The 17,003-nt window shown below is 39.0% G+C and overlaps 1 protein-coding gene across 1 annotated transcript in view; it reads right to left on the bottom strand.

Annotated features, from left to right (window-relative positions):
- Window positions 1–203: 203 nt before the first annotated feature.
- TMEM130 (transmembrane protein 130) overlaps window positions 204–17,003 on the bottom strand; it is a 59,248-nt gene continuing 42,448 nt past the window's right edge. Inside the window, exons 3-6 of the mRNA XM_069085357.1 lie at window positions 16,674–16,758; window positions 9,186–9,388; window positions 4,355–4,467; window positions 204–1,973 (exon numbers count right to left, since the gene is read on the bottom strand). Coding sequence (XP_068941458.1) covers window positions 1,785–1,973; window positions 4,355–4,467; window positions 9,186–9,388; window positions 16,674–16,758 — 590 coding nt within the window. The 3' untranslated portion in view covers window positions 204–1,784. The remainder of the gene's footprint in view (window positions 1,974–4,354; window positions 4,468–9,185; window positions 9,389–16,673; window positions 16,759–17,003) is intronic.

Raw genomic sequence — 17,003 nt, 5'->3', positions numbered from 1 at the left:
GGTTCCAGTGCTCTATCCACTGTGCCACTAATATCTTTTGCCAAAGCATTCAGTGGAATTAACTGAGTAGGTTTCCACTCAGCGAGCAGAACCAGATTCACAATCTTTGAATAAAAATGAATGAATGTAGAAGCAAAGTGCAGGATTAAACAGAGAGAGAGAGAGAGAGAGAGAGAGAGAGAGAGATGTTTTATACACCTGGCTATACTCAGAGTGTACGAGCTTTATTTTGGCAACAGTACCAGTATTTCTTGATAATGAACCGCATGACAGTATTAACACCACTTTGCTGATGTCTGGTAGGATGCAATTACAGCAGCAATATCTCCTGGTAATGTCTCCCAGTCCCTAGTCTCATTCCCCCAACATTTGGCTCGCTTGGCTGCACTAGTGACTTATGTACTTCTACTGTGATCAGAAACAGCACTTAATTGCTTTCTCCTCTTGGCTCTGAATCAGTGAATGCACCACCCTGCTGCACATTCCTTTTCCAGGTCACTGACCTGCAAAGAAAAGAGAACAGGGTCTCTTGCCAACACGTTTCATTCCACTAGTCTCAGGACTCTATCTTAAACCATTTTCAGTTCCCTTTGTCTGGATTTTTCATGCCTTCTTCCACAGTTCTGAGTCACTGAGGTAAATGGCAGAGGTGTGGATTCTTCTGTCAGGGTGTTTGTTTCCATCTAGGCCTTGGTTTTTGCAGTATTGAAAGGCATTTTGCTCAGAATGAAATTCAAGATGGTCCGAGTCACAGCTGGGAGAGCAGCACAAACAACCCTGATTTTCCACTGCCAGGGACCTGTGACCTAGACCATGGCTTTCACCTTTTTTTGTAAACACCATCCCCCACCTATGGGTGGGAGACTTTCAAGGAAAGAAGGTAACAAATCTTGTTTGCTGCTTCTAATTCTTTCTGAACAATACAGGTGGATATCCCTGGCATGTCAGGGAAATTTCTGGGAATACATTAGCTTAGAAGCAACGTGATGCAAGGCAGGAACTGGGAGCATTGAGAAGTCAGGTGGGTGTAGCCTCTTAATGCTGGGGCAAAGCCTGACTTCTTTTAGTTCTAATACAAACCAGGGTTAGAATAGCCACTATTATGCCCTGTAAGGCAACTATATGAGAAGCAGCTTGGCAAGATAGATAGAGAGCTTACCTTGATGCAGGAAGACCCAGTTTCAAGTCTCACTTCTGATGTGACCTAGAACAAGTCACTTAATCTCTCATTGCTCAAGCAAGCTCTCTAAGATTGTAAGTTACAGAGAAGGTGCTGACCAGAACTGGCAAAAGGAGTTTTCTCTCCTGGGAATTCCCTGTACCAATGACCATGAGTGCATACCTCCCCCTAAAGCCACTGCACATGAACTGCCAGAGGGAGAACATATTAGAAGGTACATTGTTTTTTAAATTAGTCTTAGTCCTCACTTTTTTTTTTAAATGGTCAGTAATTGGTCGGTCATTGGTGGGTGAATTCCAAACAGTTTAGATAGGTAAACATGTGCACCTAGAAAGCCCCAGTGACAAAAGGCCCAGCACACATTGCAGCCGTGCCACATCCATCTGAGTGAATATCAAAGATCTGAGTCAATTAGATGTATTTTCAGTTCCTATGGCACAGGATAATAAAGGGATAATTCTGTGTTACTGGACTGCATCAAGTTTTTAGATTTCAAATTGCTCTGCAAAAATAAACCATATATGCCAGCAGATGCTCTGAACTCTATCCAAGGCTTGAAGTCAGCAAACACCTAAAACTTAAATGGACCAGCTAGGTTTGTTGTTCACACCGAATAGCTTTTGACTGGCTTATAGAAAGGCTGCAGCAGCCCACGAGACTCTCTGATGGTCTTCTGATGATGTGAAAGTGGGCAGAGAAAGCAGCAAGGGCAGCACAGTCTCATACAGCATCTCTCAGGCTCCAAACCAGGCGAGCTCTTGTCAGACATCGGGGAAAAGTCGAAATCAGCCACCTAAGTGGATGAAGAAAAAGGCAAATCAATATAATGCCCCCAATTCTACTGAAATAGCTCTAGCAATGAAGAACTCACTACCTCTGAAGCTGCAACTCAACCTGAAGTCCATGAACTTGGTTTTTTTTTTTAATATTTTGATAATTATTTTTCAATGTCCTTAGTTTCCTTGGTAATCCTGTGTATTTTATGTTATGCATTTATAAACATGTAAGGAGGGGGTCCATAGACTTCACCAGGTTACCAAAAGGGTCCCCACAAAATTTAAGAATCCCAATCTAGAGGCAGCTCATTCCATTTTTTAATATCTCTAATTATTAGAAAGTTTTTCCTTACAGAAAGCCCAAATTCTCCTATAAGTAATTTTCATTAGTCCTCTAGGAAAAGGCAGAATAATTCTAATTCCTCTTCCAAATGCAATCTTTCAAATATTTTTATACTGTTCTCCTTCCCTTTTCCCCCTGCCCTACATCTTCCCTTCTCCAGGTTAAACATTCCCATTCCATTCAGCCAATCCTTACAGAGAATGGCTTTAAATACCTTCATAATCATCATTGCCTTCCTTTGGTCACGCTGCAATCGGCTATTTGTGGCTTTTCCTAACACATGGAAACTATAAACAAACTCCAGAAATAGTTTGGCCAGGACAGAGTAAAACTGGTGGGACCTGAATCACCTCTGGGCGCTTTCCTTTGTTGTTTCTAGTATTTATTTATTGTTCGTTTCATTTGTCATTCATTCATTCATCGATTTATTTTTGTCCCTTAGCTTCTACCTCAGACAATAAAGGAAGAAGAAGAAAACTAAAAGGAATTGGTTTGGTTGTTTTCTAATGGCTCTCACTGAATGCTGAGAATTGTCCAGAATGAAGACTTTGGGCTATGGATTTCACTTATTGAATTTACTTCCCCTCATCTTTCAGGGGAAATGAATAGTATTTCCCCCTCCCCCAAAAAAGCTATCTACAAATACAGGTAGAATTTTTTTTAATGTGTTCTGTGATTACATTTGGTAGAGAGCAGTGCTGTCAAACTCAAATAGAAATGGGGGCCACTAAACTCTATGTAAGGATCCCTGTGGGGCTACATGTTGACTTAGAAAACTAAACATGATTAAATATTTCTTTTTTTAATTAATGTATCAATGCATTAAAATCAGATAGGAATTCTAATTTAATTTGGTTCTAGCTATACTCAGGAGTGTTGTGGGCTATGTATTTGACACCTCTAGTATAGAGAATTCTGGGGAAGTTCCTATCAATGCAAGTTGGTACCTGTCCTACAACTTCTGGTCTTAGAGAGGTACCTGGGGCATTAGGAAGTTAAGTGATTTGCCCAAGGTCACAGAGTCAGTATGTGTCAGAGGCAGGATCTCACCTTTCTGTCTCTGAGACCAGGTCTCTATCCATATCATGCCACTTTTTCTTAAAGTGGGAGTATTATAAAAAAAAAAAAGGAAGTTACAAAAAGTCTAAAAAAAGGATCTTTGAAATATACAGGTGTTTCTAGGGACAGATCATATATAGAACACAATCAACAGTTGTCTTTCTCCCTGTTTTCTCTTTCCCTACTTCAGCAGGTATTGGAGCCCTTCCTTTAGACTCGCAGACTCACACTAGTCATGCCTGGGGTTTTTCACCTAGGTATAACAGGAAGTACAAAAAAGTAACTGGGATGGATGAGTCAAGGACTTGACTTGGCATCAAGGCCTTTCTTGCTGCTGCTGACTTGTGTGTGTTGCCAGATTCTTCGCCTCAGTTTCTGATTCCTATTGCCTAGACTCTTTGCCTGGCTTCTGAATCTAGTTGCCTCTCCGAACATCAGACATCCACCTAATCTCTTCAACCTTGTCTAGTGATCTGGACTCCAAATCTAGTATTTGACTTGGCTCCTGGTATTGGTGAATGCCCTCACTTGGGCTAGCCAATATGGTTTTCAAGAGCCATGACCTCATCCTGACCTTCAGTGCTTGAATATACATCAGATTGATCACCTGGCTTTAGATGCCCAGGCTCCTCTTCAATCACCAGCTTCTTGGCCCTTCCCCAGAGTTATACAGAGTTATACACTCCTGCGTATAGACCCTACCCTGTGTTCTCTTGATCCTCACCATTGTATTTACAATCTGCTGCCATCCATAAAATTGACATGGAAAGACTATGGTAAGTGCTTGGAAACTTCACTAAACTAAAAGTACAAAGTTTGTCTTAAATTATCCCAAAACACCAAGCAGCCAGAGACAACTACTTTAACAAGATCATGACTACAAATGGAAAAACTAGCAACCACCCCCCCCCCTTGCTACTGCCCTGCTACCTGTCTCCCCTCTACCACTTCCACCAAGGAAACCCTGTAAATGTGGCTCTGAGGACCAGCCAATACCTCTACCAGGTCCTTCTGCTGGGTGCTGTTCCAGTAGGTCACATACATGATGAAACTCAACATTCCCGAGATGAGTAAGACACAGGGCAAAGCAAAGAGAGCGGGGTGGATGCCTGGGAAAGATAACAAAACCAATGTGTTGAGGTTTGGGCATTGATTTCCAAACATAGCTCAAGGGTGAGGAAGAAACAGTAAACTTATTTTCTAGCTTGTTTATATGCTAGACTCAGATTAGTATTTTTATTTTCATGGACAGGCTTAACCCTCATTTCATGTAAGACCAATAAAAGAAACTTTGGATTTAATAAAAGATTACCTAGTGGGAGAGAGGTGATTATTCATTTCAGTATAAGATTCACAGTGGGATTCACAAGCTCATCTATTAAAAAGATATGACTCCACCCCTACTTTATATGCAATACCAATGAATGAAAATCCAGTTTTAATAAAATATTATGGAGGGATGATTATTCACTTCAATAAAGAATTCACAGTGGAATTCATAAGCTCATCTATTAAAGAGATTTGATTTATAATAATTCTTCACACCAGGAACTTGAACCAAACCAAGAACAGGAATTACTAACCCAAACAAAATATGCACCCACACCCACATGTACATATTGCTCATAAAATGCCTAAATCAAATCCGTGCTTATTTTTATTTTATTTTGAGACTGGGTTTCTATTTCACCTAGACTGGAAGTATAGTGGCCACTCACAGGCCTGATCTAACTACTAATTAGCCCAAATCTTTAACCTCCATTTTTTCTGACCTGGATCAGTTTGTCCCTTCTTCAGCGGCCTGGTGGCCCTCTTCTCTGGTGAGCTCACCATATTGGTGTCAGGCTAAGTGCTGACACATAATCTGCTAAACCTCCTGCAATTTAGAACTCTTAAACTCAAGCAATCCAGCAGCCTCATCTTCCCCACAGCAGAGATTACAGGCACGTGCCACCACATCTAGACTGTTGGGTTTTGGTTTTGTTTGTTGTTTTTTTTTTTTTTTAAGAAAAATGTTATGATACACTTTGAATCAAAACAGAACCTATGTTTCCTACAACCACTGACCTAGAACAAAATCAGAGTATCAACATATTCTACAAAGCAAACCTGAACCCAACCAATATTTTATTTGGCTCAAATTCAAGACTTGCATCCATTTTTTTCAGGAATATAACTATTGTATTGTCTGGCAAGGTGAAGTGTACTGGTATAATCATGCAAAGTAGGTTCAGGTGTTTAAAGAACACATCTCAGTCTGCTTAATTTACTTCTCCCTTGGGTACACGTTAGTATACAGCACAAGAAAGAAAATCCAGCCATCTGTGGTGGGAGCTTTATAACCCAAGTTCTACATTAATCCAGTGAGTTATTCAGAACAGTTTAAAAGGCACAAAGGAGATAGAACTCAGGGAATGTATGATCTGGACTTGGTTTCTAAATTATTAGAAGTTCACCAGATGAAAGTCTTACCTGATATAAGATGCTAGTACATCATATAATAAAATGGCAATTTGTTAAGGAAAGTATATGATTTTAAGTGGGCAGCTAAGTGGTTCAATGGATAGAATGCTGGGTCTGGAGTCAGGAAGACTCATCTTTGTGAGTTCAAATCTCCTCCAGAATTTGTCCTGAAGGGTTATTTAAAGTTGCTCACAGGGTTTGGGGGAGAGCTCAGGAGAGTCCCTGCCTTTTCTCCACTATCTTGGCTCCACTCTCTCCCAGTTCAACTCTGACATCAAACACTTAGTACCTGTGTGACCCTGGGCACTTTACCCTGTTTGCTCAGTTCTTCACATGAACTGAAGGAAGAAATGACAAACCACTCCAGTACCTCTGCCAAGAAAACCTCAAATGGGATCACAGAGAGTGAGACATGACTAAAATACAACTTAACAACAACAACTACAAATGACTTAAGGGTGTGCAAGAACCAGCTCATACCAAAGAGCTGATTGTTAAATTTTTAATGGGAGCATCTACACCTCAGAAATTAGCTAGTGTTACAAATCAAGACTTGATTTCTTGTTTTGTTGATTGTCTAAACTTAAGAAAGTGAGGAAGAAAATACTCATAATGTATATTAAATGTAAAAGTGTGTCTAGCATTTTTTTTACCAGCATCTCCCTAGATGTAGTTGACCTTGACTGGTCATGCCCAGAGTTTGAGAAAACCCTGGTTTATGATCCTGAACTCAAAGATCATAGGTGGTCTCAATCTGGGAAGGTACCTTGCAAGGGGAGGAGGGAGGAGACCATCTGATTTACGGTAGGTACTGATGCACAGGTAAGCAATGAGGCCCAATTACAGGACTAAAGGACATTTAAGGTTGGATAGGGTACTGCAAATCACTTAGTCCATGGTTTCCCAAATTAACTTGGTCATAGAACATTTTGGGTGTGGATAATATAATTAATATCAATAAGTAGCAAACCAATTGTAAACTAGTAATTAAGCTTAAAAGCTTAAAACTGAACTAAGATTCTGGGGATATCCTGTATAATGCTTTAAGGTTTACAAAGTATATCACTTAATCCTCAGACCAACCCTGTGAAATAAGTGTTATTATCATCCATCTTACAGATGAGGGGTCTAAGGTCTAGAAGGAAGAGCCCATAAAAGCTAGTCTGAGGGACAGGGAAGGGCAAGAGGCACAAAATTCCTCCAAGAAAAGGAAATCAGGGAAATTCTGGAGCCAAACAGAGTAAATCAAATATACTTTTAGGCCACAAAATTGACAAGAAAAGCAACGGAAGTATCATGGGGAAAGCACTGGACTTAGAAAGTCAGAAGATTGGAATCTAAACCATGGCTAAATATGAACCTCTGTGTGATCCTGGGCAAGTCATTTCCCCTCGAGGGAATTTAGACTCCCCCTGGGTAAAATGACAATGGTTAGGGTTGGAAATGGGAGTCAAAGTGGGAGTGGGGTGAATGCAATAATGTCTAAGATCTCTCATAGCAACTGATTCTGTTCCCAGGTGCCTTTGATTTTGTTGTTATTCAGTCATTTTTCAGTCGTGTCCAACTCTTTGTGACTCATTTGGTTCCTTCTCCAATTCATCTTACAGATGAGGAAACTGAGGCAAACAGGGTTAAGTGACTTGCCTAGGGTCACACAGCTTGTAAGCATCTGAGGCTAGATTGGAATTTAGGAAAATGAGCCTTCCCGATATCTACTACACTACCCAGTTGCCCTAATAGGTAGGCTCTATTATTATCCCCAGTTTCATAGATAAGGAAATTGAGGCTGAGTTCAGTGACATATCCAGAATTCCTCAGTTATTAATATCTGAGGCAGGATTGAATTTAGGTCTCACTGATTCCAGGTCCAACACTCTACCCATTGCACACCTTGCTGCCTAGCGAGCGAAGAGCTCTAAGAGGCAGAATTGGAACCCAACTCTCCTTTCTCCAAGCCCAGCGCTAATTTCACCCCACCACATGCTGTTGGATTGAACTTCCATTGTCAGAGTGTGATCTTCCACTTTGACCCTCCCCACTGCAAGAACCTTCCCTAAATTTGGCTTCACAACCTGACTCTGGCCCTCCCTTTCAAATGGAAGGCCTCCCACATCTCTCTCCTCACAGGCTCTTTTCCCCATGCAGCAGCCAGAGGAAAAAAAGAAAACAAACAAACCAAAAAACACTGTCTACCCCTTACTATATACTGCCAGGCCTCCCACTAACCCTCTCTTCTTCAGAGTCATGGAAGAAAGTGCCTCCTCTCTTCTTCCCTTCAATGAATAATCTGCGGTGGCATTGACATACTTTCACAAAAGCCCTGCTTTTAGCCTCCAGAACTCCCAGGCTCCATGGAACAATTAGGGAAGCTGGGATTAGTATGGTTTGGTAGAATGAGCACTGAATTGCGAATCACAGGAATTGATTCCAAGTTCCAGCTTTGCCACTTACTAACTCTATAAACTTTTGTCACTCAATGTCTCTGAATTTTGATTTCCTCTCCTGTAAAATGAGGGGGTCAGACTACATAGTCTCTAAGTTTCCTTCTAGATATAATCTATGCTGCTTTCATTTAGTCCAATCACTTTGCTTTATACAAAAGGTAACTGAGATACAGAGATAAAGTGATTTGCCCAAATTGAGGTTTTTCTGCTATCCTTATTCAAAAGGTTAGTCTCACAGGAACTAGATCATCACAGATCACCTATAACAGAAAATGGACTCTTTGCCCCCAAATTATCCCCATTCCCTATTATAGTAGATGAAAATTATTCTTAAGCATAATTACTAGATTATACATTTAATTATCAATTAATTTATTAATTAATATACAATATAATTATGGTATCATAATTAAAGATGGAGGCAGCATGGTATAATATAAAACCTCCTGGATTATCTATCATCTACCTGTCTATATCTCTGCCTATCTATAACAATAACAAAACCTCATTATTAGGTCCAGACAGCTTGCCACTAACTAGGTGTATAACCTTGGACAAGTCATTTCTATAGGCCTTAGTAAGTTTCTTCTTTGTAAAATAAGATGATTGAACTAGGTGATCTCTAAAAGACGAAAATTTTACACAGGATTTTTCAAATTGCCCTGGGACTTGAATACTTTTCACACTCTAAGAGTTCCTCGTTCAGCTGCAACTATACTCAGAGCATCAGCACCAAACAACTGTTATCCACCAACAGTTTAGCTGGGACTATTTGATGCTTAGCTGAGGGCAAGTTTCCATGCAGAGAAAACCCCTAAAAGTATCAGGTACACACACAAGGGAAAAGAAGAGGAGATGAGTGGGCACCAAAAAATAAATTTCATGTGCTTGTCTTTTTTGATGAGAGTTCAGTCACTTACTAGTGGTCAACACTTTAATCAGGTGATACTGGTGCAGATGGTTGATGCCATTCTGGGCTCTGACACTGAGACAGTACTGCCCTGGATCCTTGAAGAAGTGGTTCAAGTTGTAAGAGGAGCCATTTACCACCACCAGGTGGCACTCATTTCCTTCCAGTGGAACACAGTCTGGCTTGATGAGCCAGCATAAAGTCAGAGGAGAACTGAAAATAGACAAAATGAGAAGAAAAAAAAAAGACTTAAATGATTTAAAGAAATGACTTTAAATATAGAATCACACTGGGGGATGGCTTAACTTGTAGGGAAATACTAGTGTGCTATAAGAAATGATGAGCTCAATGATCTTAGAAAAACATGGAAAGACTTGAATGAAATAACGAAGAACGAAATGAGCAGAACCAAGAGAACACTGCATAGTGAGAGCGATATTATTTTAAGAATGACTTTGAGTGAATAAGTCATTTAGTCTATTATAAATACCTAAATTAATGATAAAGGATATATGAAGAAAGACACCATCTGCATCCAGAGAAAGAACTGATAAATAGAAGTCTGTGGAGAATAATTTTATACATATATATAATACATATGTGTGTGAATATATATACCTGTTTGTGTCTAATGGTAGCCATCTCTATGGAGGGGGGATGGAAGGAAAGAAAAAACAGAAAATTGTATAATTTTATTGTATATTTGAAAGAAACTGTAGATTTGCAGTTTTATGTACAATCATCTTTTTATTGTGCTACATTATAGAAATGCTTGTTTTAGTCCATAAATTAAAAATAAAATTAAAATAATATAGAATCACAGCAACTCAAAGTTGGAAGAGAACCTGACATTAGAGATTATCTAGTCTAATCTGTAGCTGAACAGGAATCCCCTCTGCAACACAGCTGCCAAATGATCATCAGAGAATACTGGAGCTAGAAAGAAATTTACACATTACCTAGTCCAAGTGTTTTTGGAGGGGCGTTGTTTGTTAGTTTTAGGGGAGTTGGGGGTGGTTGCTTTGTTTTTGTCATAGACCAGGGACCTCCTAGAGCCAACTTGAATTATCTCTGGAAAAAAAAAAAGTGATGAAATTTTCAATGTGATCATTTACACCTTGAAAATTGGCAAATGCTCCAAATCAGCCTTTGATTTATTGTTTTATAGGTTGTCTAGACTACAGAAAGAGACAGAAGAAATGCTTATGCAGATTGAACTTAAAATTGTATAGTGGGTACAGTTTTTTTCCCAGGAGAAAACATTTTAAACAGAAAACTGTTTAACATTTATCAACACTCCCCTGCAGGAAGTCTAGCAAAACCTACAAACTCTCCTCACAAAATGTTTTTAAATGCACAAAATAAAATCCTTAGGATTATAAAGGAAACCAATTACATTGCCTTCTTTTATATAAAGGAATTACATTGGCTTCCTTTATAATTGGCTATAATTGTATTTTATTTAATATAGTTATCAAAATATTTTCAAAAAACAAGTCATGGACCCTATATTAAGAAATCCTGATCTAGTACAATCCTTTGCTTTTCTACAGTACAAATTTAAGACCAGAGAAGAGTAATGATTTATCCAAGGTCACCTAACTAGCATGTAACAAAATTAGGACTAGAACCCAAGTATCTTACTAAGCAGGCCAGTGCTTACACTAGCCTGACTCCTTAGTGCAATCCCTTGAAATTGACTTATAAAGGGTGAGATTTGACCTGGCCGCTGCATATTTTGTCAGTGACCCTCTCAGGGCTCTAAGAAAAACTGCAAAGTAGGGGAGGCCTGTTCTTTGAGCACTCCCCATCCCTTACCACAATCCTCTCCTTATGACCAGATACCTACTTATTTCCTTCTGGGATTTATAACTTAACATTTCACTTCTAGAAAGTTATCTCTTATCTATAATATGCCTACAGCATCAAAGACAAAAAGAGAAAAAAAAAAGTCCAGGAGAAGCCTTAAGTTTTCTTACCACATTGCATCATTCCTGGAGACCTTGAAGTTACTTATCTTTCCAAAAACAAGTTTCATATATATTTAACCACAAATGTTTATTTAATGTCACTAGGTTCTATGCATACAAAGATAAAAATCCACCTAGTTCCTGCCCTCAAGAAGTTTACAATCTGATCAGGCATGTAATTTATTTTACGTTTGCAAATGTACATATTAGAAAGTCCAATAATTAACCTACTCCCGAGGAAAAAATGGTTGTGAGAACTGGTTAGCTGAGAGGTGTGTCCTTCAAAGAACAGGTATTTAATAAGAACTGGTTAAACAAGAACTTTCTTGCAAATTTAGAATCTTCGGGTTTGAAAAAAATCTAAGTGATTTTCAGGTGACCCAACAAATTTTCACTAGTTCATCTCTCAGCACCCATGGATACAGCTTACTAACCCCATAGCGCTAAAGTCTCGAGCAATGTTCTGTACAAGAATGGGACACAATAAAAGAAGTTCTCCATGGTGCCTTCCATGTACACTCCAGTCCATAACTTATCTTGTCACAGAATTTCAGCGTCAGAATCTTCAGAAGACACTTGGTCAACCTATTCTCCAAATAGGAACTTCCTCCAAAACATCTTTTCTGCAATGAGCAGTCAAGCAGGTTGTATTTGGTGACCTCCAACTAACTACATAATGAGACATGGCATTCCATGCTCAGGACATTTTTCCATATATCCAGGTGAAAATCTGTCTCTGTAACTTCTACTTGGTTTTGCTCTCTGGGGACAAATGAAAAAAGTAAAATCTCGTAAGGAGAAGGTAGGTGGTGCAGTGGATAGAATATGGGGCCCAGAATCAGGAATAATCATCTTCATGAGTTCAAATATGTCCTCAGACAGTTACTAGCTAGGTGACCTTGGGCAAATCATGTAACCCTGTTTGCCTCAGTTCCTCATCTACAAACTGAGCTAGAGAAGGAAATGGCAAGCTACTTCAGTGTCTTTGCCAAGAAAATCCCAACTGGGGTCACGAAGAGTTGAACATGACTGAAATGACCAAACAACAACAAAATAATACCTTTCCTAAATCATTTCTTCTCCAGGCTAAATTTTCCTATCTCCTTCAATTGGTCCTTCAGATGGAACGGTTTTGATTTCCTCATAATTCTGATAGCTTGCTTTGGATTTACCCCAGATTTCATTATCCTAAAACACAGCACCCATAGCTAAATATAATACTCCAGGGCTTGGGGGAGAAACAATTTGTAAGTTATTTCTTAAGGGAGTCAAAATACATTCATCATTTCATATGTCTAGAGGTGAGTCAGAGAGATAGGAAGACTCAGTTAGAGACTAGTAATTATAACAGGAAGTTGACATAATCCAAGAAATATAAGCAGTGTACAACAGAGACCTTTACTGATATCCAAATTCTTCTAAAAAGTGGCCTCACTCTCCTTTAAGCAGGCATGGAGCATTGCTCACAATGGTTCCTATCAGTTGTAGGAAGCAGAAACAATAAGAATTTGAGGGGCTCAGAAGACAGAGGTGATCTGAGCTGTGTGTGATCCTGGGAAAGTCAGTGAACCCTGTTTGCCTCAGTTCCTCTCATCTATAAAATGAGCTGGAGAAGTTTTCTTCTGGTAAGTGAGAGCCACTTCTGGTACAATTCTAGACCAATTCCTAGTCCTTAAGAAGAGATCATGTAGGATCACTGGATCATGAGTTTAGATCTGAAAGGGACTTTAGAGGACATCTAGTTCAGAGGTATCAAACTCGTGGCCTGAGGCCATGTGGAAAACTAGATTAAAATGTAATTGGGAAACATTTAACAAAATAAATAAAAATAAGACACAACACGGACAGTGTGAATTTGTAATTTCCTAAGTCACTATGCAGCCAGCAAGGATTCATTTCTACTTGTGTTTGACACCAATGACCTAGTTCAACTCTCCCTTTTTCAGAAGGGGGAAATGAGACCAGAAGAGGTTGTGACTTGTACCACAGGGTACAACAGGTAGTAAGGAGAAGAACCAAGATTGGAACACAGATCCTTTGATTCTACATTCCCTGTTTTCTTTGTTTTACTGCACTGGAAGAGAGATGAAGGAATTTAGCACTTGCTAGGCATCTATTAAGTTCCTCCTATATATTTGGCATTATACCAAATTTTAGGGTTTGTCACATAGAAAAGACTTGTGTTTTTTTGTCTCAGGGATAGAACTAGAAATTATGGGTAGAAGCTACATACAGGCAACTTTAGGCTAGATAGTCAGGAAAGACTTCCTAAAAACTAGAGTGGAATGGGCTGTCCCAGACAGTAATGGGCTACCTCCTAGTTGGTGGTATGCTAGTAAATGTTTAACAACATGCTCTCCAAAAACAAACATACAAATAGGCACCACACACCTTTAAGCTTAATCTGCTTTATCAAAATTTTCTCATCACTTTCCTGTGTTTAGACAATCAACAAAACAAATAAATCAAGCCCTGATTTGCTTGTTTGCTGATTTCCAAGGTATAAATGCTCACACTGAAAATTTAACAATCAGCTCTCCTGGTTTGAGCCAGCTCCAATATACCCCTGCCTTCTTTAGAAGTCTTCTGGTTGATACTGGATGATTGCTGGTTATATATGATGTAACAGAGCTTCCTCTTCAAGCATAGGTTGGGGGTGTCTGCTCCTGTTATTATTTGGTATAGAGAATTAGAAGACACAGATCCTGCTCTGTACATGTTTATAGTCTAGATGAAGAAACAACACACACGACAAATAAAAACCTAAAGTATATGTTAAGACAGAATTAGCTGGTATATATAAGTAGTAAGAAGTTGTAAGCTAATATTAATAATGGCTCCACTTGGGGGGCAGCTAGGTGACTCAGTAAATAGAATACTGGCCCTGGAGTCAGGGGGGACCTGAGTTCAAATCTGACCTCAGACACTTGACACTTACTAGCTATGTGACCTTGGGTAAGTCACTTAAACACAATTGTCCTACCTTCTCCTCTCCAAAAAGACAAAAACAGTAATAATAATAATAGTTCCACTTTTGATAGTGCTTCATAGCATTTTCTCAAAGAGCTACAACATACTTTTCTCACAACACTTCTGTGAGGTATAGGGACTACAAATATTACTCCTTATTTTACAGATGAGGAGACTGAGGTTCAGAGATGCTGAATGGCTTGTGCAATGTCACTTAGCTAGTTAGAACAAATCATCTTTCCACTATACCAGGAAAGGTATGATCAGAGTGGGATGCAGTTAACCATAAGAGGTTTTTGTTTTAAGATAGATGGTAGATAGGTAGATAGAGAGACAAAGATAGACCATTTATTAAGATCTGAACTCTCCAGAGAAAGCCTGCTCCCTTGCAAAGACGGCTTCTGATGAAGACATTGCTGAACTTCGTACATTAAGGGAAGAATCATACAAAGACAGCACACTAATAACACAATTACCAAGAGAAAATTTGACATTGTAGGCATCAGATACCCACAGAGATGAAGCTGAAGCCGGAGAAGGAGGGGGAATTAACCAGCCTTCCAACTTCTGTCTGCCTCACTCTAAAATTTACACAGTAGACCGTTTGTCATCCATGCTGTCCCACAAATAGTTTTTGTTTACTTGATTTATGACAGGCTTACGTTATTTCTATTTGGATTTCTATATTTCCCACGTGGTTTTTATGTTTAATATTAGCGGAGTAGAGCCATTTAACATTTGGGGAATTATCTCTGAAGTGGCCAATATGGGGATATGGAATTTTTATCCATGTTTTATATGTTTGGCATAGTATTTTTTGGCACACTGTAATTTCACAAAGCTAGTGTTAAAACAGCTTCCATATCTAAGCAAAGAAAACTGCCTATATATTGGTCTGTCTTGGTGGGAGAATAAAGAGATAATTGGTTCCAGCCACAGGTGTAGTTATTGTGGGTCGTTTAGGGTTGGAGCATTCATGACTGTGGTAGAAAAAGATGTCCCATAGATATTAGATGTCCTTCCATGTGTATGTGTGGAATATACAAGCTCAACATGTGTACCTTTATGACTGCAGTTACAAAAGTGTTCCTTAGACAAAGTTTTAACCCAGTCAATTTACTCTGGAGAAGTGCAGAAACAGTTCACATTCCATTATTTGTAAAGTTACCTGCTGTTTGCTTTCATTATCTCTGCTACATTCATTTTATTTATATTTAAATGGTTTAGGCAACCTAAGCACAAGTAAAGATGCAGTAAAAATGAATTATTCGATATTCATAAAGTCACTGTATGTCACACACAGGAGTAAAACAAAAAAACACATGCATTTAACTATTTTTAGGTTTCTTGCTTTGGTGATTTTTTTGAGACCTGCCTAACATGCATGTGCTGTAAAAATAGTTAACAGGGAAATAACTTGAGATGATGGCTACCTTTGTTTAATGTCTTATGAAATTTTCATGAGCAATCCAAGCATAATTGTTAAGAACATGCATATTAAGTTGATGTAAGGGGAATAAAAGTTTTATGAATGGGAAAAAAATAAAGAAAAAAAAACCTTTCTGATGAGACCCCATCCCATCCAAAATAAAAATTAAAAAACAGTTGTCCACTCAGGCTTAAAAATAAACATTTCCAGGTAGTAGTCATAAACATACTAAAGGGGCTTACTTCTTTCTCATTGTTTGTTCATTTTTCAATATGTTGGTAACTATATTGCGATATAACTGGTTTCCTTTGTAATCCTATGTATTTATTTTATGTATTAAAAAATCATTCTGAGAAAAGGACTATAGTCTTCGCCAGTCTGTCAAAGATCATGATGCAAAAAGGGATAAGAACCACTTCTCTAAAGACTATTATATGGCAGAAACTGTCTTCAAATGGTCATAAGATCATAAACTCAGAAGTGGAAGTGATCTTAGAGGTCATCTATCCCTTTAAGTGATTTTCCCAAGGTCACATAAGTAGGAAGTATCAGAAGACTGGTGTGAAGCGAGTCAGTTGGTTTATAACCATTTACCAGGCACTACGCTAAGGGCTGGGTCCACTGTACTCTCTCCCTAGTGACAAGAAAAGTTGATAAGCCCAGATCGTCAGAAATGCAGATCAAGATTAAATTCCTACATAAGCAATAATACTACACTTTATACTCCTGCTGGCCAGCTGACAAACATGGCCCACAAGGGGCAGAGAGAGGGAGGAAAGGAAGGAAGAAGAGAGCAAGGGAGGGCATCCTTTGAACCAATCAATATGATAGCCAATAAACACTAATCTTATTTTCATTAACCTCAATTAGAACAGGGGATCTGGGACTGAGGGCAGCTACCGCAGGGCCTGGAGGTATCTAATAAAGCCTTGTTGATCGATTGATGATTGATTAAGAGAGGATTTTCTCTCCTACATCACTCTAGAAGACCTGGGCATAGCTGTTCCTGCTGGCGCTGAAAGGGGAAAAAACAGAGTAAAAGAGCAAAGATCTTATTAAGAATCTGAGCAACACTGTAGAAAACTGGTGAAGTTGGGAGACTAGAAAATAGTAGTCTCTTGTTTCTTACCTCCCAGTGATATGAAGAGAGAATGTCACACTTTGCATCACTTTTGTCTCATTCAATCCTAAGACCTGGATGCTTCTAATAGCATCTGAAACATAGAATTTAACAATTTATCACAAACAGGTAGATTTTAGCCACAGTTGACCCTACTGTGAGGTGAACCGAACAAAACAATTCTAATATGATTCATTAGGATTGACCTGGGGAGTGGGGGAGGGAGGAAGAGAGGGAGAGAGAGACAGAGAGACAGAGAGCGAGAGAGACAGAGACAGAGAGAGACAGAGACAGAGAGAGAGACAGAGAGAAAGGGACAGAGACTCACAGAGAGAGAGA

The sequence above is a fragment of the Petaurus breviceps genome, unplaced genomic scaffold (assembly GCF_028583685.1).
Source record: "Petaurus breviceps papuanus isolate PSGF00001 unplaced genomic scaffold, PetGlider_PUasm1.0 175, whole genome shotgun sequence".
Lineage (NCBI taxonomy): Eukaryota > Metazoa > Chordata > Mammalia > Diprotodontia > Petauridae > Petaurus > Petaurus breviceps.
Note: the sequence above shows the minus strand (reverse complement) of the source record. Positions and strands in the feature narration are given on the sequence as shown.